General features: G+C 52.1%; 1 protein-coding gene across 1 annotated transcript in view; it reads right to left on the reverse strand.

Annotated features, from left to right (window-relative positions):
- Positions 1 to 5,019: 5,019 nt before the first annotated feature.
- PDIA5 (protein disulfide isomerase family A member 5) overlaps positions 5,020 to 17,596 on the reverse strand; it is a gene marked incomplete at its 5' end in the record, with an annotated part of 92,207 nt that continues 79,630 nt past the window's right edge. The window contains 4 exons of the mRNA XM_079921959.1: positions 5,020 to 5,266; positions 5,752 to 5,886; positions 11,977 to 12,047; positions 16,361 to 16,491. Coding sequence (XP_079778085.1) covers positions 5,186 to 5,266; positions 5,752 to 5,886; positions 11,977 to 12,047; positions 16,361 to 16,491 — 418 coding nt within the window. The 3' untranslated portion in view covers positions 5,020 to 5,185. The remainder of the gene's footprint in view (positions 5,267 to 5,751; positions 5,887 to 11,976; positions 12,048 to 16,360; positions 16,492 to 17,596) is intronic.

Below are 17,596 nucleotides of genomic sequence, written 5' to 3' on the forward strand. Positions count from 1 at the left end.
ACACCAGGCCCTGCAGATCCTAGCGCCCCCTGCTGGTCAAGGCTGCACCTGGCATGGTGGCTGCTGAGGGTCACAGGGTCCTCCTGCTTCTGGGGTATTCTGTTGCTGTCTGTTCCTAAAGCCTGAGCTCATGCACTTCCTTCCTTCTCTAGACCTGGCTGTGGCACCACCTCATTCCCGCTGGTGCTGTGGACCCCCGAGGTCAGCCTGTGATCTCACTGAGATGACAGCTTCTGGTAAGCACATTACCTAGATTATCAGCCCATTTCTGCACCCCTCTGTGTGGGCACAGAGGAACTCTGGGTCCTGGCCAGACAGGAAGCAGGGCTGCCTAGAGAGAGTTAAAAGTCAGGCCCACTTTGCTAAATTGGGTCACTTAGTTTATATATTTAGGGCATGCTCTTTTTAGGGCATGTGTAATTTTTTGGGGGGTGTGGGGGTTTGGGGAGAAGCACTTTTTATTTTGATGTAATTTCACATGTAAAAAGTCACATATGCCCTTTACCTAGATTCACCAGTTATTTACATTTTGTCTCTTTAGCCTTATCTATGTGTGTGTTTGCACATATATATTTTTTTCCGAATCATTTGAAAGGATATTAAAATCCCAGGAAAAATTCATATATAGATAAGATTATTCTAAAATTTATATGGAAAGGCAAAGGAACTCCAATAGCTAAAACAATTCTGAAAAAGAAAGGTAGTGGGAGAAATCAGTCTACTTGATTTCAAGGCTTACTATATAGATACAAGTAATTAAGATTGTATGGTGTTGGTGGAGGGATAGATATAGATCAATGGAATAGAACAGAGAACCCCAAAATAGACCTCTGTAAGTACAGCCAACTGATTTTTGACAAAAATGTAAAAGCAATGCAGTGGAGGAAAGACAGTCTTCAACAAATGGTCTGGAGCTATTGGACATCGACAGGTCAAAATATGAACCCTGGCTTGAGTCTCACATCTTATATAAAAATTAATTCAAAACAGATCATATATTTAAATGTAAAACTTTAGGAAAAAAACAGAAGAAAATCTTTGGAAACTAGAGCTTGATGACTTTTGACTAGCGTGCCAAGATTGTTCAATGAAGAAAAGACAGTCTTTTCTACAATTGGTGTTGGGGAAACTGGATATCCACATGCAAAACAATGAAGCTGAACCCTTACCTTATACTTAACTCAAACTGGATCACAGCCCTAAATGTAAGACCTAAAACTATAAAACTCTTAGAAGAAAACATAGGAGAAAAACTTCCAACATTGGATTTAGCAATGATTTGTTAGAAATCACACCCAAAGCACAGGAGACAAAAGAAAAAAATAGAAATATCAGAGTTCATCAAAATTAAAAACTTTTGTGCATCAAAAGACACTATCAAGGAAGTGAAAAGACAACCCACAGAATGGAAGGAAATATTTGCAGATCATATATCTGATAAGGGATTGATATCCAGAACGCATAAAGAACTCCTACATGGGACCAATAACAACAACAAAAGAACCAGAGACAATCCATTTCAAAAATGGACAAGGAACTTAAACACATTTCTCCAAAGGAGATATACATATGGCTAAAAAGCACATGAAAATATGCTCAACATCATTAATCATTAAGGAAATGCAAATCAAAACCACAATGAGATACCACTTCACATCCATTAGGATGGCTATTATTAAAACACACACACACACACACACACACACACACACACACACAGAGAAAACAACTTTTGGCAAGGATGTAGAGAAATCAGAACCCACGTGCATTACTGGTAGGAATGTAAAATGGTGCAGCCGCTATTGAAAACAGTATTATGATTCCTAAAAAAACTAGACATAGAATTATCATATGATCCAGCAATTCCACTTTCAAAAGAATTGAAAGCAGGGACTCGAACAGATGATTGGCACAATTTTGTTCACAGCTGCATTATTCACAATAGCCAAAAGGCACAAACAGCCCAAATGTCCATTGACGGATGAAAGGATAAACAAAATGTGGGTGTATCCGAACAATGGAATATTATTCAGTCTTAAAAGGAAGGAAATTCTGACACATGCTATAACATGGTGAACCTTGTTCATCATGCTAAGTGAAATAAACCAGACACAAAAGGGTAAATACATGCTTTCACTTACATGAGGTACCTAGAACAGGCAAATTTATAGAGACAGAAAGTAGAATGGTGGTTACCAGAGGCAGGGAGGAGGCGGGTATGGGGAGTTGTTGTTTAATGCATACAGAGTTTCAATTTGGGATGCTGAAAAAGTCCTGGAGGTGGATATTAATGATGGTTGTATAATAATATGAATGTACTTAGTGCCACTGAACTGTATACACTTGAAAATGGTAAATTTTATGTTATGTGTATTTTACAACACAAAAAGGCACGCGCGCACACACACACACACACACACACACACACACTCCTCAGTTGCAGCAGCTACATTTCAAATACTTAATAGCCACATGTGGCTAATGGCCACTGTGTTGGATATTCTAGGCCTAAAATAAAGGATTTGGGGGGAGGCATATATTTGGTGGGCTTGTAACAATAATTTGATTTTCACATGTAGCTCAAGGATATCAGTTTCATCTTTCCAGGCTTAACATAATAAAATAATGGTAAACAGTAAGAGCATGCCGGCAGGGAGCTCAGTTGTGACCAGCAATGCCCAGTCACTCTAACTGGGAACAGGACTGGCCCCTCCTCCATTCTATGTGATTTGGGCAAGTCACGTGAGCCACAAGCTTCGCCTCTGATACATAAGAGGGCCCAGTGCTTTCCAGATGAGATTCCACATCTTTTTACACTGGTGGAGCAAATCAGTTCCTGAACCCAGAGCATCACCTTTCTGTGCCTGGCACAGAACAGTTTCTGGAACCAAACATCTCTAGAAAGGGAGGGCACCATATGGGGAAGAGGAGAAGGGTTGGGGGGCCAGCTCTGGGAGCTCTGGTTAGTGGTGATGGGGAATCACTGGTGGGTGAGAGGTATGCAGGACGCAGAGTAAGGCAGACCCATGGGGAATGGAAACAGAAGCAACGACCCAAAGCGGGGAAACAGGTTATGCCAAAGCCACCAGAACGAAGACTGGGAATCAGTTCTCTCCTAACTCTACACTTGCTTCTTGCAGAGAAATCAGCCTGCAGAGGTAAGATCTAGGGGAACCGAGGGGAAAATGGCAGGTCCTCGAGTGAGGGCTAGGGCGGGGTCTGCACTGAAGATCAGTGAACCCCAAATGAACCAAGCGAGGCCACTGGGAATGGAACTAACCAAGGGCCATGATCTAACCAATCTGCAGAGCTCCAGAATTGGGGCACAGCGTTGAGGGGTGGGGGTCGGGGGGAGTGGAGGAGGGGAGCTGTCTGCAGAGGCAGCTGCCCAGAGCTGGGAAGAACTTGCTCAGGTCATGCCCAAAGTCATGGTAAACACTAGACCTTCTGACAAAGGCCCCATAATTAACAAATCCTGCATATATACAGTGAAAAGGATGCCATTTCCTGATGCTTTCAAGTCCTCACACAGAAGCCAACCCAGGCTATGGAACAGATGGAAAGAAAGCCCTGTGCCTTGAATGTGAGCGCCCACGGTCCTCTGCCAGGAAGTGGATTTTGTCAGGTATTAAAGATGCAGTTAAAAAACAGCAACGTTTTTGGAGGCACAAAGAAATATGTTCCTCCACAAATACTCCAAGTGTCCATTAAGTGTGCCCATGTGCACACACACTCCCTCATGAGCCCCTTGCAGGAGCGGGTACATGATAATCAGCGTCAGGACTGCACCAGCTGAGCTCAGTAAACGTGACATCTAAACGTGTGCTCCTTTCATACCCATGCACCTGGGGGGAGACCAGGGGGCCACTTAAAAAAGTGGGTGCTTAGGGAAAAGAGAAGGCTGACCTTAGGGAAGCTGGGACATGGGCTTTCAAGACCTTTGACCTCACTTAACGGAGCTGTGCGCAGTGGCACTTCGTCAAGGGCGCCATGGGGAGCTCTGCGGCTCTCACCCCCGCCCTGGGGGACACATCAGAAAGAAGGCAGGGGCTGCAAGGGATGGGCCGGCCCAGGAAACAGGGCTGTGCCCACAGGCCAACTCCCCTGTAAGGCCACCAAAGTGCGCTGCCCAGTGTTGCAGCTCCGGCAATGCCACCTCTGAACTTCCCCGAGGAGCCCAAGGCTAGGACTGCCGCTTACCACGAAGTCAAGACAGGGGAGTGAAGCTGTTCTACTCCCTTCTTCTCCCCATGGAGGAGGACCACGGCTCTGGCAGCATCACTGGGCACAGGCCCGGTGTTAGTCATGCAGGGATGCAGAAAGCAGACCTAGTGGGAAAGAGTCAGGAGAGAGACGTGACAGAGACAGAGTGGGGCCTGGGTGGCGCCCATCCATGAGAACGCAGTGCGAAGATGTGGAGGTTCCTGCGGCAGGGCGAGGGGAGCTGGTTTACAGACCGGCATCTGCACACGGAGGAGAGGCCACCACGTCCCACACACCGTCCCTTCCAGCCAGTGTGCCGAGCAAGCACAAAAGCCCCTCCCCCAGTCCACCTGAGATGCCCCTTCCAGCCTGGGCTGGACAGCTGCACTCATCCCTAAGTGGAGACTTACTTTTCTTTAAAGGGAGAGCTGGGAGGGAATGGAGAGAGCAAGAGAAGACAGAAATAGCCAGAGAAAGAGAAACATGTAAATGCATTCCAGGAAAACGCCAAAACTGAAACCGCAATGACCCAGAAAAAGCTAATGCTTGGTTCCCGTCAGCGTCACAATCCCATTTTCCCTGATCATCTTAACGTGTTTCCCCTCAAAATCAGTCATTTTCCAACAGGGTATTTTGTGGTCTGATTCCGCTGTCCTGCTCTCCAGTGGCTGACAGGGGCCCGTATCCCATGCCTCCCTCCTCACCCCCCTGCCCCCCAGTCCCTTCTGGGCTGGCGTGGGGCTCTCCACCTCCCAGGAGAGGACGTGGAAGGAGGGAGAACACGGGTATCTATCTGTTAGAACAGGCTCCCTGGAAATAACCCACACCACCAAACAACTGGTTTAATTTTATTTCAAAATTGTACAAAACGGCCGTAAGCGGCTATAAAAAACTTCATCTTCAGAACACGTGGAAATTCAGAAACAACAACAAAACAGGTATCCTTCACAGTGTAATGGAAAAGCTTTCTCTGAGGCAGAAATTACAACTCCTCCTTCTTCTTTCCTAGTCTCTCATGGTCTCCCTCCCGGAGTGTTCGAATAAAACTAGTAAATCCCAACTCCTGTAGCGGAGGGAAAGAGAAAAAAAAGGAACTTTAACCTGATGCGGATGTGTGCCCCCCGCCTCCTTACTCCCCTTCCCTGACCGCCACCGGGTGCTCACTCCTCGGGACACAGAGAGGAGGCCGGGGGGTGGGGGAGCAGGGCCGTGGGGGAGCGGGCGGAGGTGGGGGCAGGGGGAGCCGATGGGGGGTGGCGATGGCTGGCCATGTGGGGAGGGTCTGCTTGGCTACAGAGAAGCCCTGAAAAGTGGGTGAGGAAACTGTCCTGCACCCTGGAATCCGCACCACACCCCTGCACCCCCCGGTTCTGGGGCCAAGACTTGTGTGAAAACCCCTTGAGATTTTCTTTCAGCCCGGCCAGAGTCTTGCCTTCTCAGCTCTGAGCATTGCAGCTGACCTCTGTGCTGTCCGGGAAGCCTCCTCAGTGGCTGTTTCCCTGCCCGTCAGCAGACAGAGCTTGGGGCAGGTGCCTCCCTGCAACTCACCGTCGGATTGGTGTCGTACTTTTCTGCAAACTTCCCGTAGTGGTAGTAGTGGAAAGTGGGGTAGGCCTTGATGGCCTCCTGCTGACACAGGTCCTGGTTCTTCTCTTTGATGCAGTCAACTGCGGCACAGGCAATCTGTGGGGCCGAAGAAAGGGAGGGTCAGCACGGGGGTCTCCAGTCTGAGAGCTGAGGCCTGGACCAGGCTGTACTTGAGACCCACATCATCTGCTTTTGGATCTCCTCCCCAAAAGCAGGGATACGCTGAAGCAAACATCCCCATTCCATAGCTCCACCGAGACTGAGACTGCCTGTTTTCAACCCCCCAGGCAGACAGGTGAGGTTAGGGGACTTAGCTTGGAATGCCCTCAGACTACCCTTTAAAATCAAGAGTGTAATGACTGTAAAGGAAATTATGACTTGAAAGCATCTGTAAACACCACGAGTTTTGTGATGCTTTCTGTGAGGCACTGTGGGACTCATTCGCTCATCAACTCATACTTCCTGAACACCTTCTGGGGGAGGCAGGGTAGGACCAAGGTTAAGGATAAGAGCTTTGGAGTCAAGTTTCCCACGTGCAACTCTTGGCTGGGCTGCATATGAAGACTTGAGGAGAATTACCAGCCTCTTGGGGCCTCAACGTCTCGTCTGTAAAATGGAGATAACAGTACCTAGACTGTCAGGACATTATGAAGACTGAGTGAGAGAAGTCAGGTGAGGTGAAAGGGCACACGACCTGGCACACGGTGAATGGTCAGTACACGTTAGCTGCTGTTAGAATGACTCCTCCTGGCCCCGGACACAAGCTCTGTCCCCAGTAGGAGCTCAGCATCTGGTCAGGGAGTTGGATAAAGAGGTGAATCCAAGGCATGACAGGAGGTGTGTGGAGGTGGTCCAGGGTGCCAAGACGGCCCACGGAGTGGCACAGAGGCGCTCTGCAGAGTTTGCCACGTGGGCCAAGGCCTGATGGCGGAGGAGAAGCCCGTTCCAGCCAGGGGAGCACATTCCAGAAACCGGGACAGAGTTCAGCATGAGTAAAGCAAACAGTTTTTGGTCAGAAGGAGGTTAACTGGCCGTTGGCCTATTCTTGCCCACTGAACAAATTCCACATGCAGGGTAGTTTTTCCTTATTTATTGTTCTTTCCCAATAAGAGGGTAAAAAGCAGACATGGGAAACTTTTCTCCTGTTGAGGGTCACAGAGCAGGGAAGGAGGGGAGAGGGTCAATTAAAGGCAACGGCAATCCACAAGCATTACAGAAGAGGGGCCAGCAGCTTCTGAGGAGAGGAGGCATTGATGGAAGTCCTGCTATGGGCCAAGCCTGTTCTAGATGCTAAGAGGACAGTGGTGACCTTGACAAAGTCCATCATCAAGCGACTGACATTCTTACTGCAGGCAGGCAGTTAACAGACACATCACAAGTGAGATCACTGCAAAGTCCAAGGGACGCTCTGAAGAAATCAAAAGAGGGTGCTTGGATAGGACCACGGCCAGAGGGGTTGCTTTTGCCACGAAGGCCAAGGAGGCCTTTCCAAGGAGATAACATTTGACCTGAGACCTCAGTGATGAGGAGGCAGCCAGCTGCGTGAAGGCCCGAGGAGAGAGCACCCAGCTAGGACCAGCCCATGCTGGGACCGGCCTGGGAGAGGAATGGGCGCCGTGCCTCCGAGGGCTGGAACCCACGCAGGAGCCCTGGCAGAACTACTACCACGCCGGAGGTTTAAAACTACTGAACAGCCGTGTCTCACAGAGTTCTCTGGCTGCTGGTTATTTCCATTTGGGTGGAGGCCCCCTTTCCAGGTAGGAGAGCCCTGCAGGCCGCCAGCAGTCAACGCTTACCGGCCTCTTACCTGTGCCCAGGTGAGCGGGGCTACCGTTCCGCAGGCAGCAGCGCTGACAGGCAGTGAAGAGTGAGCTGTGGCCTGCACTCTGGTTACCAGTCGCTCATCCTCCCTCACCCGCCCTCACGCCCCCCTTCTACCTCTTCGGCTACGTTACGTTCTACATGATGAGACTTCTTAGAGCAGAGTCTGCAAACTCTGCACGCAGTCCCTATCTGGCTCTCAGTCCTGTTCTATTTGGCCCACGCAGAATATTTTAAAAACATAAATCTGAATTAGCTGCCAACCTAGAAAAACAGCCAGAAGATTTTATGTAAAGCTTGGCTCTCCAGCTTCTCTTTAAAAGCCAAATCTGAGGGCCCTTGCCCTGCCTTCCCATAGGCAACGTGTGGCTGGAAAAGAAGGGCGGCTGTCTCCTTCAGGCAGGGTCAACTTGCCGTTTGCCTGCGCCCCTGCAGGCTTCTGAGAACCCCAGCTTGCCCTCCAAAGACCTTCCTGAATTATTCAGAAACGTGAGGCAGAGCCTCCTCTGGCCGTCCTCAGGGTTCCGTTTCTCGGGGCAGGTGCTGAGCGGCCGGCCCAGGGGGGGACCATGCACGTGGGGCAGCCTCTGTGTCCAGCCCTCGGCTAGGGGCTGTCACTCCCCTGCTAGGCTGTGAAAGCGTTTGATGAGCGCTGCTCCGGGCCGCTGCTCTCCCTGCATCCAGTTTAAATTATGAATTTAATTTGTATACATTAAAATGGGGAAATGTGGGAAGCAGTGGGAAATGTCGTGTACAGTTTTACAAATCGACTAAAATAAAAATGGGTCCTCATTCTGAATCCCCTTGAACAGCTGCCAGCCACATACACGAAATGCTACTTCTGGCTGCAAAGGCTCCTTTGCTCTCAGTCTCTGTAGGAAGAGGGGAGACAAGCACAGGCCCCTCTCCAGGAAGTGACTGAGACTCTTTGGAAAGAAGGCAGCAAATAAACCTCTTCACATCTATCCCAATTTCACCTGTCTAAGCGCCTGCCCCCCTTATACCCACTCAAGATCTGCAATGACTCACCTACGGCACCAAACGTACACTGACTTCTAGATTCGTTCCATGGTAGGTGGCTGTCGTGCCCTGCAATGTCCCCTTCGCCCAGCACTTGACTTGCCACTGGCACCTGCAACTCTTGGCTGAAGGGAGCTAGAAGTAAGGCCCACAATGGACGGGGCTTGCAGACATGTCCCCTGGCTTTCTCGCCTCTGAGGGGGATGGCTCTGTCCCTGCTGAGGTCTCCAGGGACTGAGCCTAGTTACCCATGCAGTAATTTGCTCATTAACACACCTGCTCTGGCTTCCCTTCCTCCATCCCCTCAACTGCTTCCTAAGATCACCTCCCCCAAAATCCCCTGCATAAGAGTCCCAGGCCCTGAGTCCACATCTGGGAGACCTCTGACGATGCCTATTCTTTCAGTTCTGATGCTGCCCCTTTCCAGCTGGGTAACTTTGGGCTAATCATTTAACATCTCTGAGAGTCAACCTCCTCATCTGTAAAATGAGTAATAATACCTAGCTGACTAAACGACCGTGAGGACAACACAACGTAAGGCTTTAAAAGTACTAGCAGAAGAGGCGCTCACAGGAAACATCAAACACATCATCTGGTTCCTTCATCTAGCCAACGTTTACAGAGGTTTCAGGCGTCAAGACTGTGGGGGATTCAAGGACAAACGAGGTCCCTGTCTTCAGGGAGCTTTCCCTTCTGATGGAACTCGGGGGACCATACACAGCACACGCAACACGGCCAGAGCCTCGTCAGCCAATCACAGAGGGGCTCCTGCTGCCCCAAAGCCCATTCCTGGGAAGACCTTGCACCTGGCCGGGAGCTGTGCTGCATTGCTGTTCCCTCAGCCCCTACCCCCAGGCTGGGACACCTTGAGGTAAAGGGAGAGAGAGGCCCCACTTTGCCAGCCCGGTGATCCCCTGGCCCCCGCTTGCACCCACCAGCCTTCCCACCTGAGACCCTTGTCCTCCATGGCCACGTCCAGAATGCTTCTGTTCCAACACTAACAGTGTGCAGCCCTTTCTCCCCCACAGCATGTCAACTGCTAAAGTCCCCAGTAACCTCCTGGGAGGGGGAGGCTCCCCAGTTAAAATATGGGCTGCCTCACACAGCTTTATTGATTCAGTAAAATAAATCTCTGCAGGAGCTAGTATTGACTTTGGCTATGAAAATGGAAGTGAACAACCAACTGCATATTGATTGGGGAAGGAACAGGGACCAACTTCTGGGTGGAAAAAAAAAATGCAGTTCTGGCTCAGAGGTGGCAGCACGGGTGTCAGGAAGGAGTCAGGAGACCCAGTTCCGGCTGTCAGTGACCCACTGCGCGTCCCTGGGCAAGAGACGCAGCTCCTCTCTGGGCCTTGATCTGCTTGAGGAGAAGGAGAGGGCTGGACAGGCCAGTGGTCCCCAAACACCAGCCTGTGGCCAGCAGAAGAGCCAGCTCTTAAAAATGACACATTCCTGGAACCATCCCCCAGAGGCTCTGAGCTGATAGTTCTAGGATGGCACCCAGCCATCATGGCACCAGTACCCCAGACCAGAGACAGAAGGCTTCCCTGCTATTACTGAGAGCCGCCTCTAGGAACCCCAGGCCTGCCGGCTGCCTGGGACAGAGAAGCTAAGTGTGTTCCTGAAAATGAGTGAGAGTGATGCCTGGCTTGGAATAAAGGAAGTTGGAAGGAGGGACAGAGGGAATAACAGGGGGAATGACTCCAGGAAAAGGTCAGCGACATTACTGGCCCAAGTTAAGACAATTAAGCAAAGGTGTATCAGTATCTCAGAGAAGGAGGGGGTCACCATGGAAATGGGACCCCTCTGCATCAGCAGAGGGGACAGGGAAGAGGAGGAATGGCCCTCAGTTGCCTACCGTGGGCACGGCCAGCCTGGCCTCGTTGGGACTGATGTGTTCCCTTCACAGACCCTGGAGTGCGGAGACCTGAGCATCTCGTGGGGCGGGAAGCCCCCACACCTGTCACTCTCCTGCGTGTCCAGAGCACCGAGTGTTCTGGGTGAAGAATGATGGGAGTTGATACGGAGAGACTGCCAGTCTAGTCCTGGCCCCTCCCCACACCAACCAACACCCAGCCCCGCAGGGACGAGCAGCCTGGGCTGTGCTGGAGCTCTCAGACTGGAGGCAGCCACTGTGCTCAGGCCCCGGCTGGCAGAATCGGCTGGAGCAGTGAGGGAGACGGAAGACAGGAAGTCCCTTCTTGCCGTGCCCCTCTCAATGCAGGCCAAGTGGCAGGGAGAGGAGAGAAATTTTTCTGGTCCTTGTATTCCCTCCTGATGGTGAAGGGTGCCTCAAGGGCACAGGCAGGACTTCTGGGTGACAACGGGACTCCCCAAGATCAGGGAAGGGGCTCGGAGTCTAAGTCTTCACATACGTGCCCGTGGCCTACCCTGGCTTCCTCTGACTCGCTGTCCCTGTACAGCTCTCACCATCCCATCTCCACCACCGTAGGGCTGATGCAAGGTGATCTCATCATCTGTATCCCACCTGCCCTGGCCGCACCTGACAATTCCACCTGGGAAAATAAGGCAGCAGGCAGAGATGCACCGGACTTTGGCCTTGGGTGTGCGTGAGCGCATCTTGGGGGTCTTTCAGGGGACAGGTTCGTATGATGGAACCCCAGGCTGGGAAGAGCCTTTGAAACCATCTAGACCAGCACCCTGACTTTAGAAGAAGGGAACTCGAGGCCTGGAGAGTCTTCCAGCTCACGTAGTTTAACAGCAGCCCCGATGCACCAGTCTGAGTTCCGGGGTCTTCTCCCTGCCATACACTCCCTCAGCCTTGGAGTCTGCCCTGGCTGCTGGAGCGCCCTGGGGGAATGTGCCCGGGGCCCCCTCCCCGCTCTCTAATCCAATCTGCAGCTCTAGCTTGTTAATTTTATGCTTCATCAGTCAGCAGCTGCAGGAGCCTTTCACTTAGGTGGGATGAGGCTCTGCACACACGGCCGTGCTCTCCTCCACCTTGGCTGCCTCCAGTTGACTTTTGTTGGATTTTTTTTTATTTGTACTTTTAATTATACAAGTAATGCATGACTACAAATCCTACCGTAAAAATATTTGAACACTAAAGAAGAATAAACAAAATGACCCCTTTACCACCCCCTCCTCCAAGGAAGGGCTGTAACAGTTCAGTGTATCCTTTTTAGTTGATTTTGCAGCATAAATGCAGCCTGCTCTATCCTGCCTTGTGAAAAGGATGTCCTGGTTGCCAGGAATCCCCGGGTCTCAGCAGAACCTGTCTGGGGAGGGAGGGCACCTGAACAGAAGGGAGGAAGGTGTGGGCACTGGTGGCAGGGGGAAGCTGGAGGTGGGACGAGAGGTGAAGAGGAAGGGGGCCTTTACCTTTCGGTCATCTTTGAAGGCATCAGCAGTGGCAGTAAAGTGTGGAATGACCTTCTTACAATGCGGGCACCCTGCGTGAGAGGGGAGGAGAGAGTTACACACATGGGGGAGGCTGCAGAGCCAGGGGCCCTGCCTGGAACCTCCAGAGAAGCCTTTCCAGGAGTTTCTCTCCACCCAACAGACTTTGGGGCTCATCTGATTCCCACCCCCCGCGCACCCCACTGTCAGGGTTCACGTATCAACCCCACCACTCAGACCCTCCACTGCGCGTCTGCTGTTGGCAAGAGGGCTCTGCAGGAGGCCTGTGCCAGCGTCAGGTCCATTCCTGCCCAGGACCTCCCACCCCACACTCTCCCATCACACACACACCCACGAGGCTGGGGGTCAGGGAGACAGACACTGTGGTCTTTCCCTGCAAGCTCCTTCCACACAGGGCTGCCCTCAGGGTCCATAAGAGCCTGATCCAGGGTGCAGCGGGAGCTTTGGGCTTAGAAAGGAGGACGCATGCTCGGGATTCTCTGAGCCTGTCACAAGGTCCCTTCTCTCGCCCCAGTGACACTAGCAAATCTCTCCACTTCATGACTGAGAAAGTGGGGCTGGGGAAGTAGGGGGCTGGGAGCAGGCCCTCTGCCTGACCCCGGCAACTCATGCTTTGCCGCTGTTTCCCACATTCCCAGCAGCCCTCACCCCAGACTGAGCAGCCAAACTAGGCCCCTGGTCCTCATGCTGTCCTTCCTCCCTGCTCCACAATCCACCCGAACCCCAGATCCAGGAAAGGGAGACTCAAGGTCAGGCTAAGAGGAGGATAAGCTGCCAGGAGTCCCTGACACTTCTCAGGGCCTGGGTTCCCAACCCAGGGACGAGGATCCGTAGTTTTGGAGGCCCTGGATGGGACAGAGGTGTATGTGGTGCCCTGAGCCCCTCCAGCTCCAGTGACAGGTCTCAGGCCCGGGGCTGGGACCTGTGTGGGACCACTTTCTCCTCCTGTTTCAGCAAGCCCGGGGCAGCGTCCACTGAGCAGAAAGCCCAGGAAGCTGCAGGCCACTCTGTCCCAGACCCGCTTCCCTGGCCCTTCCCTCAGTGCTCGCCAATTAAACCCCAAGCCCACTCCTCCCAACCACCCTCCAGACACTGAACCCAACTGCCAAGAGAACAGCACTGCTTTGAGGGAAGGAATTCCCTGACTGTGGTGAGTAATTCTGATCAAAACATGGGTGGGAGAGGCCAGATGCCCCATGGGCAGACCTGGCTCCAGCCAGCTTCCTGACAAACAGCTCTCCCATGGCCTTGGGGAAACCCAGGCAGGGAGGGAACCGAGACAGCCTGGCTCATCTGCTCTTTCCCTTTTCAAAATAAGATAATAATGACTGGCGTTTCAGAGGGCTTTGTGAATCCAAATTAAGGCTGAGCTACATGTGAATTTAGCACCTGAGCCTTTTCCTGAGATGGGCGGGACCACCCACGTGGCCTGGCTGGCAGAGTGGCCAGCTGGCCCCAGAGCAGCGTGGATGGTGATGGGGAGGCAGCTTCAGGGGATTTTCCCAGCATCCATCACAGGAGTAGAGAAGACAGCTAAGCTGTGTTACACCAGAACTGAGATAAAGTACCTCGCAGAGCCGAACTCATGGCAGGTGCTAATGGCAATTACAAGAACACTGTACTAATTTGACCCAACAGAGGGAAGAACGGCTCAAATTCATGAAAACATCATACTACAAAGGAATGATGGCATATAGCTTTCAAAACGTGTAAAGAGCACAACGTGCTGGTTGAGAGCGCGTCAAAGCGTGCCCTGTGGCACCTAGAGGTCCCCTGTGAGCGGCACATGGACACCCATTAAGACATCAGGCTGGCCGGAAATAAGCTACTCCTTCCCCCAAATCTGGTGTCACTACTCATTTCTCCTTTCTAACCTCTCTGCTTACTGAAAGTATAAAGGTCACTGTCAGCCTAGTGCAAATTCCTGCTGCCATCAATTTAAAGCATCTAGGTCTCAGATTAATGGCCTTCTGGTACATCTCATTTTCTCATTATCCAAAAGAAAGAGCATGGCAGATGAATAACTAGAGGGGAGGCTGTTTTAGAAAGGGCATGAAGATGTTTCCCAGAAGTGTCAGTTAGGCCAGAACAGGCATGATTTTTTAATTTGGGCTCTTTAAAAAGGTACCACCTCTGTGTAACTGGAAATGAAAGCAGCCTCCCAGAGTGGGGAAAGAGGAACAAAGACCAAGGACAGGACAGAAAATTCCAAATCTAGAGACTCAGCCAAGCTGGCCTAAAAAGGGCAGTCACCACGACCAGACCATGATTCGGAGCAATGTGGGGGGCTTGGAACAGAAGAGAACAATGAAACAGCAGGAGGAAGAGCTGTGTAGAAACTGGGCAGGCAGGAAGTGGGGGGAGAGGAGAAATGGGGGTTGGTGTTTGCTTTTTTACTTTATACCTACCTTTATCTGTAGTATTTAGATTCTTTATATAGAAGTATATGTTATATACTACATAAATTATAGATAAGGATATATTATTTTTATCATTGAAAACATTTTAAAGATTTTTTTTGTCTTTAGCTAGTTCCCTCTTTCCCTGCCTCTGTCCACTGATGAACACACACGTCTCAGGAGCCTGGAGCAGAGCTCAGGACAGGAAAGTGCAGCAGGGGAGATGGGAGACTCCAGGCACCAAGCCCTCTGCCAACAGGTGAGTCGCTCAGTGACGGGGCCCCGTGTGGACCGTGTTTAGTTATTTTTGTCAGGGCAGTCTGTGAGGCCCTTGAAGCCGGCAGGGACCAGGCCTCCTTCCCTTGTATCCTGGGTCCCCGAAAACATCCAGCACACAGCGGTTACTTGAGGCAGGTCGTTAGCACCCCAGCAGGGTAGGCGTCCCCTGAGGTCTGGGGGGAAGCGGGGAGCATTTCTTTTTTTTTTTGCGGTACGCGGGCCTCTCACTGTTGTGGCCTCTCCCGTTGCGGAGCACAGGCTCCGGACGCGCAGGCTCAGCGGCCATGGCTCACGGGCCCAGCCGCTCCGCGGCACGTGGGATCTTCCCGGACCGGGGCACGAACCCGTGTCCCCTGCATCAGCAGGCGGACTCTCAACCACTGCGCCACCAGGGAAGCCCGGGGAGCATTTCTAGGGAAAGTATTTAGTCTGGACTTTCTCAAATCCACTCAGTGGCTGGTCAAGGACTCCTACTTCTCTGGCCAGGTTCCCGCCGGCTGCCGGGAAAGTAATCGCCCTCTGAATCGGGCCTGTGACTAAAGGAGGGCACCAGCCCAGGCTGCAGGAAGGGCTCTGTCACTGACTTGCTGCCGTGGCCTGGGCAAGTCAGGCATCCCCTGAGTCTCAGTCCTGCACCCCCAACTCTGCCCAGAAGCAAGACAACTTCTTAAAATCCACTCAGTCTTCCAGGCTTACTCTAAGGACAGAGGAAGACAGCAAGAAGCTCTGTAAGGAACCGACAGGGCACAAGGCCCACTTGTGGAAGAAAAGGCAAAAACAGAGGGAAGTGTCAGCTGCCTGAGGGCGGGGTCTGAGGCTGGGCCAGGAGGTGACCTGCCCAGACAGTGAGAACTGAGGAGAGACTTTACAGATTATTGACACTGGAGAGGTAGGGGCAGGAGGTTAGGACTCGACTGAGCTGCCTGCTTCTCTGTGGAGCCCAGCTTTATTATCCCCATTCCATTACACGGAGCTGTAACCTGGGGGAGAGAGAGGGCAACAGGGAGAGAGAGGGCAACAGAAGAGTGAGAAATCCAAGAGCCTTTCCTTTATGTATCAATGAACAACTTGAAAATGGGAATACACAAAATTTGAGACCACAAACACCAACATTAGCAGACGTGTCATTCCTTCCACTTAGGCTTGGAATAAAGTGGGGATCACGGTGAGGACCTCTGGGTGACTATGACGGTACTTTTACCCCAGTTTCAAATCCATGGCTTCAGAGCCACTTGGGAAGGTCAGGGAAAGGAGGCTGGGCTGGGAGTGCTCAGCAAGATGAGGGAAGCAGAGGCCTAACCGGGCTGGCTGAATTCCCAGCTGCTAAGTTGCAGGGTTCAAAGGTGAAGTCAGTGAGTACAGGGATGGAGGGAGCAGACAGGAGGGAGGCGGCGGCCGGGTGGCAGTTTCCAGGCAGTTGAGGGGACTGAATAATTACAAGGCAGGCCCCTGGCACAGACAGAAGCAGAGGGCTTCAGGACTGATGTGAGGACAGAACCTGACAGAGCTGGACCTGGATTCTGAAGGACCTCAGCCTGGAATGAAACCTGCTCACAGCAGACAGCCCAGAGTCGGCCTGCGGCTGCCCTGGTCCCTGGGGGGATCTTCTCAGTTCAGTCAGGCCCACCCCTCTCCCTCGCCCCTCAGCGAGCGCCCCAGCTACTTACAAGGGGCGTAGAACATGACCAAGGCGTGCTTCTTCCTCTTCAGGGTGTCCCGGAAGTTGTCCCCAGCCAGATGCACCACGCTGGTCTGCTGCTCTTCCCAGGCGGGCTCTGGGGGTGGAGGGGACTCAGGACTGCAAGAACCGGGGGTGGAGGGGAGACAGTCATTAGGAGAAGCTCGTGCACAGGCAAGCACTTCTGCCGCCCCCAACCACTCGGAGTGCACATGAGAAAAAAAATCACTTTGCATCCTTTCTAAAACTGAATTTAAAACCTCAGTTTAAACATGAAGAACTGTGAACCATCTGCAAAGATCCCCTCTAAGGAGCCTATTAAGAAGCCATTTTGTGAAGGTGTGGAAGACCTGAGTCGCTTTTAGGACCTCTCCAGTCGTCTCCTTGCCGTGGGGAGAAGCCCCTGCACCTGGGCTCCCTTCCCCTCCCTCCTGCCTCTTCTGGGACCCTGAAGCACCCTCCATTACCTTCTGCTCCTGAGCCTCTGTTCTGGTGGACAGAGCATGCGCCATGGAGTGAGGTGGGTCTGGGTTCAAATCCAGATTACTGATCACCTGTGTGACCTTAGGTAAGTTACCGAACCCCTCTGAGCTTCCATTTTCTTTTCTGCTAAATGAGTACAGTTGAGACCTACTTCCTGGACTCCTTACGAAGAGCAGAGACAGTGTGTATGAAGCACCTAGTCGGTCAAGCAGCTAACAGTTGCTAAGAGCCTATGTGCTCTCATAAATGACAGGCATTCGATAAGGGTTGATCATTTTTCAGTCTCCTTCTGTTCACTGGTTCCCTCCACTCTGCCTCACCAAAGTATAGATCTCCAGGGTCTTTTAAAGCCTGTGCTGCCCTCGTCCCCCTCCCTACAACCACACTTCTCTCTCCCTTCTGAGAAGTGTCTCTGGGGAGCGGGCCGGACCCCGTGCTGCCACACGCACCCCCTGCACTCCCTCCTTCACGTCAGCACCACCTGGCTTCTGACCACCAGGCCTCAGGCCTTGTCCCCAGCGAGGGCAGCAGGAGCGCAGCACCGGGCACCCCACGGCCTCTCTCACCTTGCAGAAGCCCTCCTACCAGAGACCCCTTCCCTCCCTTCCCGACAGCCTTCTCTCTTCTTCTGGTTCTATCTCCGTGCCCCTGCAATTCCTGTAAGATCTCATCCCGCTGCGTGGCTTCCATAATCCCCTAGGCTGAGGATGACTCGAGCCCTGGCCTCTCACCCAAGCCCCCT

Source organism: Stenella coeruleoalba, assembly GCF_951394435.1.
Source record: "Stenella coeruleoalba genome assembly, chromosome: 5".
Taxonomy (NCBI): domain Eukaryota; kingdom Metazoa; phylum Chordata; class Mammalia; order Artiodactyla; family Delphinidae; genus Stenella; species Stenella coeruleoalba.